Here is a 6697-nt window from a genome sequence, read left to right as displayed (position 1 = left end):
AAACTCAGTGTGTATGATCTTCAAAGCCAAATTAACAATAACAAACAAATTAGAAATTATCTATGTAATTTTTTCCTAACTAAATGTTACTTTGATTTAAATTCTATCTGGATGATCCAACTATCAGTAGGTAAGCACATTCCTTCAAATATAAGGTCCCATATACGTGTATATATATATATATCTGTATTTTCAAAGGGAGGATGAACTGCGTTAGGAGACCTAGTTATCAGATATTAAATCTCTGATCTACAAAGTCCAAAGTGAGACTTTGGTAAGTCAGACCAGATCCTTTGCTCCTTTGAGATTTTTCCAAGCAAGTTCTAGGCTAACATGATATGGGAAAACCAATGGGAGTATGAATGTAGGGGGGCTCTTTGTGTGTGTTATTCAAAGAGATGATTTCTTCTCTAGGATTACCTCCTCTACTCCACAGATAAAATCTCATCTCTCAAGTGCATTAATTAAAATAAGCAAGTTAAACTCACAAGCTATTTAGTACACAGCTTTGTATTTGTTTACTGTATTCCACACCTAAATACAAGATTTTAAGCCAAAAGCTTGTATTGTTTTCCCCCCACCATATCGGTTTGTCTAATCTTAAATATATTGCCTCATTTCACCAACCATCTCAGAGTTAGCATCTTTCCATTTGATGAATTACTATTACAGTACTACTTTTAAAAAACAAATAACAGTTTTTTACAGCAATATTTTTTTTCAGCCTTATAAATATTTTTAGAGCCAGACAATGACAGGAGAGAATCCCTTTTATATATACTATCTTCTGGAAATACTATTATTGGTCATTAAATAGCCATTTTGTAACTGATAATATGTCTTAGACAAAAACTACCCATTACAAACACTGTGGGAAAAAAATTTGTAAGAAAATGGAGGACTAAATAAGGCCTTGAATAGCTTTATTGAAATCTGTATAAATAAACATGCGCATTTCAAATGTAAACCCAAGTGAACTCAAGTGCAGACAAAATTTTAACCTCTGTCATGCAGGAGGTTAGTTTACATTTAAAAAAAAAAACCCTCAAAGCAGCTTTAAAATACCAGGATGAAACACCAGTTTTAATATCAAGGTATAAAGCAAAGCCATGTCCAACATACCTCATTTATATCCTGGTCAAATGCAAATTTTTAAACTTTTTAATGCTAACATAAATAAATAATTTACCAAAATGTGCACTCACAGAGTGAACTTTTATTTACAATACACAATTTATAACCTATTGTATTTGATTAGTTCAAGTGAAGAACATCATACTTTTTGCTTTTTTCTTTTTTTAAATTATTTGTTTAAACAGTGGGACACAAAGCAATTCTCCAGGTAGTAGATATGTAAAGCGTGCCCCTGCACTTAAGAGCCCCTCTCAAAGGCAGTATTGTATACAAATCAACAATACATTCTTCCAACTAGATCAAAGGGAAAGCAGCAAATTAAAAAATGTTTCAAACTGTCACACTTATTTTGGCATCCTGGACCCCTGAACATAGTTAACTAAAATCCAATTCAAAGTTTATATGCTTTATATACTGTACAGGTTCTGACTTGAACATGCAAATGCCAATTCTCTTATAATGAGTTACTTTTTCAGATATGCTGTAAGGCTATGGTGAATTCCATCAGGAACACACAAAGAAAATAACAGGCCTACCTTTAAAGCAATTTTGTTCATTAACAATTTAAAGGCAGGTTATACTGAAAAATTTCTCATCGAAGCCCAATACACAGTCATTACTATGGATACAGAATACTATTAACTCTGACCCTGTTACAGAGTAGTTTGCAAGCTGTCAAACTGGGGAGAGAGAACTTAGAGCACAATTTTAAATTTTGGACTGACACCAGATTAAAATTATGCATGTTTTATAAGCAAGATAACAGGAATTATGTCTGCAGAATAGATTCCAACAAGCAACAAAGGATACTTACATTTAATTGAAAAAATTTTGTTAATGCAGCATGAAATCCAGAACCTGTTCCACGGCAGCAGTAAGATGAACATAATATTCTGGATGCTCAACTATATCACAAAAGGTTAAAACACCTTTTCAAGCTATTTCTTCTATTGTGACCGAATTTAAAAAAAAAAAATTTAGGGAGAAACAAAAATTTGCTGTTTCAAGAAAACTACTGCTTATATACTTATGACATTTTTACTTGCAGTCTGTGTGACAGCCTAAGGAACATGTATATATTAATCCAGAAACTAGACTTGGCAGTAGTATTCTTGCAGTACTAAGAAAATAAATGTCAGAAGTCCACAGAATTAACATTTTAGTTATTAACTCACATCCAAAACAAAAGAAAACATAATTCATCAGAACAGCAGCAGAAAACTTAAAAGGGGTTTATTTGTGATTTCCTATATATAGCTTGTGAATACAAGACTGTAAATGCATTAGAGACAATTTCTGTTTAAGTTTTTATTGTTTCACTTCAAGTACTGCACATGTTAAAATGTAATAAAGATTTACATTCTGTTATCTGAAATTCCCCATCTCAGATTTTTATTCTTAATTTGTTGGGCAATTCCACTCTTTCAATAGGTATCCCCAGTAAGAAAGTCTCTTATGGCTTCTAGTTCTTCCATTAGTTAGTGTGCATACAATTTTCATTTTCTATATCATTATCATTTTCATTGCTGTCTTCATCACTTTCTAGTGGGATGCCTGTGGCAGCTGAAGCACCTTGTTTAGTTTCCCGGTCAAGAGGGAAAAAGCCAGTTCCACTGATTGTATCCTGTCTCTGGTAGAAGAGCACATATGCTGCTTTGGACTGTAAAAGAGAGAAGTGTAATATGCTCATGAGGCTCCAGACAAAACATTTACAATCCAAGTTATCTGTTGTTTTTTTTTTTTTTTTTTCCTTCCAAGTCTACAAGGTAAAATCACAAAGAAATTCAAAGCTTTCATATTTTTGCATCTGTGAGCAAACCATTTTTGTTTTGTACTGTCCTTTGAAAGAACACAAACTACTATCTACAAATTTACTGCAACGTTCATGATTTACTCTTCATTTTTCATCCCTCAAGAAGAAAACATCATCAACAGTCCCAATTTTAAAAACACAAAAGGTACTTACCACTATTTGGTCCTCACACGCAGTGGACACACTACTGTCATCAAAGTAGTACCATTTCCCATCATCCTTATTTTTTGCAAAAGCAGTATCTAGGACAAAAAAAGTACAATGTCTGAGGACTTTGTATCTTCATAGGTGTAATAGAACCACCTGCTAGAGTCTGTTACTGTCAAACACTTGACATTTTACTAACTAAAACCTATTATCACTATTAGACTGATACTTTCACACTTTTTTTTACCAAAGAAAGCTTAACCAATAATATTCCCCTTCTAAAGAAAATGTATAGTGAGAAAGGAAAGTCAAAATTAAATCCCTCAGTCAATTTCATTTTTCTCTCTTCTTTCAAGGAGATGCGTAATATAGAAAAATACAGACAAGAGAAAATCAGTTGTAAGAGTATAGTAACTCTTACGGAGCTCTTACATTTTCTCCTTCCACAATATGAGTAACCAGAAGTAGAAAAGAACCTACAATTATCCTTGAAAGCTCATTTCATACAGATTTTTGTGTTAGAATACTTGTGAAAGCATTTCAAGCTAATGAAAAAAATTGTCCCTCAACCATTAAAAAATGCCATTTATTCGAAGTGATCAGTACTTAAATCAAAATAAACATGGAAAGAAAGCTGACATGTACAGTGATGATATTTGATATGAACTTACAGTGCCCTCCTCCCATTCCTCCATAGTGGTTGGAAACAGCAATCAAGTTGTAGCGGCAAGGCCCTGCATTGGGATTAATAAGGAACTCTGACATGTCCAAGTCGCTGTTAAAAAAAAGAAAAAACACACAAAAAAACAACCAAAAGAAGGTCATGTTAATAATATTTTAAACCATTTCACATTTTGGTGGTCTTTAAGCCCGTTACTTTATATTCCCCACAAAAACGACATACCCCAGACTACACCGACAGTACATCTCTCACTCTATGAGGAGTGGAACAGCAACCAGTAATCTTAGCCAGAACTATTGATAGACTTCTTCCATACTTATCTACCATTATTATTTTGCCAAGTTCATACTTTTCACCTACAAGAACTTTGTCATCAGTGTTTACTGGATCCATGCCCAGAAGTTGAGAACAAAACTATTTTACATAATTGCTGGATTAAACGTGTGCCCTAGACATGCTAAGTTTTACACTTCTAGCACCAAAATATTTAGGTTTCTTACTTTATTGGAAAGTCAACCAATGTATCCAACTTGTCCCTCATATATCTGCTGTAGGAAAAGCGCTTTAGATGAACTACCAGTACAGGGGGCAGTGACCACAAGTCTAACTTCTTGGTAGCTTGCTGATGTTCTTTACAGTTTGGACAATACCTAAAAGAAAAAAAATAAATAACTGCAGTCTGTATGTATGTTAAAATACATTACCATAGAGAAAGCCAGTAACACGGGAGGAACTGAATGAGCAAAAGCTGAAACATACGCACGTCCCATCTTCTGTTACTAATGCCATTGATATCCCTTCCAGTTTAAAATGTGAGGTGGTAGTGTGCAAGCACACTCACAGTGAAGCTCGACAGCATTTTAAACACAAAAGTAGCACCCCCCAATATAGGATTCTTGTCTCTGATAGTAGTCCCTGTATCTTTAGTTAAAACACAGCTTTCTCACATTTTATAAAAAAAAGCCAAGAGTTATGAAAATACCTCAGGAAAACTGACTATATGAAAAGTCATAAATAACAGACAACTGTGGTTCTTTCCTTTCAATTTCCAAATACATCCATCTCCCACCCCATCCCACCTACCACTAAAACCAGATAACAGTGACTACTGGAACCTGAAAAAACTCCTTACTAAAAAAACTTGCCTCCTTAGTAAGCAAGTACTAAACAGCCTGTGACTTATAAATTCCTGGTTCCTGCAATGCATACTTGAATCTTCCAAAAACTAAATGCTCAGGGAGGAATGTAAGTAAGAACAGTGCATGGAAGCAACTTTTCTGTGAAGTGGTCTACGCGTACCCTACATCCTGGTATCTAACAAGTAAAGACCTAGGAAAAGAAGACGTGAGCCCTAATTTAAGAAGTCTGCACAAGTGTCTTCACATAGCAACATCAGATAAAGATGAGAAATCAGGAGAACTGTAAGGACAGGCTGTAACTGAAGAACTGTTTTCCCAGTTGACTTAGAGTATCTGGAATACAAATAGCACTGGACTAGAGATGATGAGCTCTCATAGATTAGACCTGTGAAGACCTGACAAATAAAGAAAGAATGTGATTAATGACCTCTGGTGAGATGTATCTAGTGGCAACTGCTTGACTTCAGCAGTAGCTGCATTTCACAAATACTCTGCTGAAAATGTCCTGCAAAAATGGAAGCGCTTCACCATACTTGAGTTATACAGTATCTCAAATAGTTTATCAAGTATTGTATAATCTAGCCAACCCAGAAAAAAATGAGAATTTGTAAGTCAGTCCCCTCCCCTGTCCAAATAAAGGAGGGTCTCTGGTGACAAAGTTTGGAAGTCTCCAAAACTTTTAAGTATCCACAAAAGAAAAAGTGGCAGACCTTTTCAAACTTAATTCTGAGCTTCAGGTGTTGATGAAGGATTCTTATCTGCTAGAAAATTCCCGAAGAAGAATAATCTTACGGGAACATCCTATAATTGTGAGTATTCAGATATGATTTCAAATCATAATTTGGAAGAACCATGAATCAGAATAAAAGCCTCTGCCAAAAACCTAACGGTTGGAACATGAATTTGAGAGGTTCTACTGATTATAGACATCCCCCATCCCACAAACCTGTTGTTTAAGTACATCCCTATTTCATATATCAATGCAACGCAAATTATGTATTTGCATAAAAAAACTTCAGTATGCACCAACCTTTCTCATCTCAGAAAGGAATATTTGTTTCAACCACTGCATTGGATTTGGCACAGTATTATTCATTCATTGTGGATCACAGTTCACAGGCTAGAGTATTTTACGGATCTACCCCTCCTCCTAATTCTGAATGTGTTAATTGTCTCCCATACAAACATAATCTCCTGCATATGGTAACAATTTTAGTTAAGCAATGGATCAGAATAGAAAACATCTCGAGAATTTTCAACTACACTTGAAATAACAAGATTCAAAATACCATTAAGAAATCAATTAGGTATCTCCGTTAATGTTCAAGTGTGTGTTTGATTACATTTTGAGAAATATACTACAGAACATACCAACTTTAATTTTTTGTCCTTACCATGGGTCTTCAGCACCTAATTTTTCCTTTGTTGTGAACAGCTCAATGCAATCTTTTAATTTCACAAAAGGCTTTTTGGGAGGCTTATATTCCACACTTTCATGTTTTTCAAAATCCTAAAGAGAAGTATTTCTTGAGTTAAGAGAACAAATGAAACAAAACTCATTTTAGTGATGTCGTCTTACTACAAAGAGTAACTACAAAGCTCCTATATATGGAAAAACTGATCAGAAACCATTCAAGCAAAAAGTTTTCACAGCTTCAGATTTACTTCCAAATTAGTAAGCCTAAAATTTGCTAATTACTTAGATGTATAAATGAAGTTTATTTATAACAACATATTTACTATGAATAACATAAAAAAATATTTACTAGCTTCTTCTTTTGA

At 34.2% G+C, this 6697-nt stretch overlaps 1 protein-coding gene across 6 annotated transcripts in view; it reads right to left on the bottom strand.

The window, feature by feature from the left end:
- Nucleotides 1–906: 906 nt before the first annotated feature.
- The window catches only part of USP15 (ubiquitin specific peptidase 15), a 72788-nt gene continuing 66997 nt past the window's right edge, over nt 907–6697 (bottom strand). For 5 of the 6 annotated variants that reach the window (XM_074870448.1, XM_074870449.1, XM_074870450.1 and 2 more), the window contains 5 exons: nt 6310–6425; nt 4277–4426; nt 3766–3869; nt 3101–3189; nt 907–2794 (listed from right to left, as the gene is read on the bottom strand). In XM_074870448.1, coding sequence (XP_074726549.1) covers nt 2609–2794; nt 3101–3189; nt 3766–3869; nt 4277–4426; nt 6310–6425 — 645 coding nt within the window. In that variant the 3' untranslated portion in view covers nt 907–2608. Of the gene's footprint in view, nt 2795–3100; nt 3190–3765; nt 3870–4276; nt 4427–6309; nt 6442–6697 lie in introns of those variants that run through there. The other variant, XM_074870452.1, reaches the window with a different exon arrangement.

Source organism: Strix uralensis, chromosome 5 (genome assembly GCF_047716275.1).
Source record: "Strix uralensis isolate ZFMK-TIS-50842 chromosome 5, bStrUra1, whole genome shotgun sequence".
Lineage (NCBI taxonomy): Eukaryota > Metazoa > Chordata > Aves > Strigiformes > Strigidae > Strix > Strix uralensis.
This window is presented reverse-complemented; position numbering and strand designations above follow the sequence as displayed.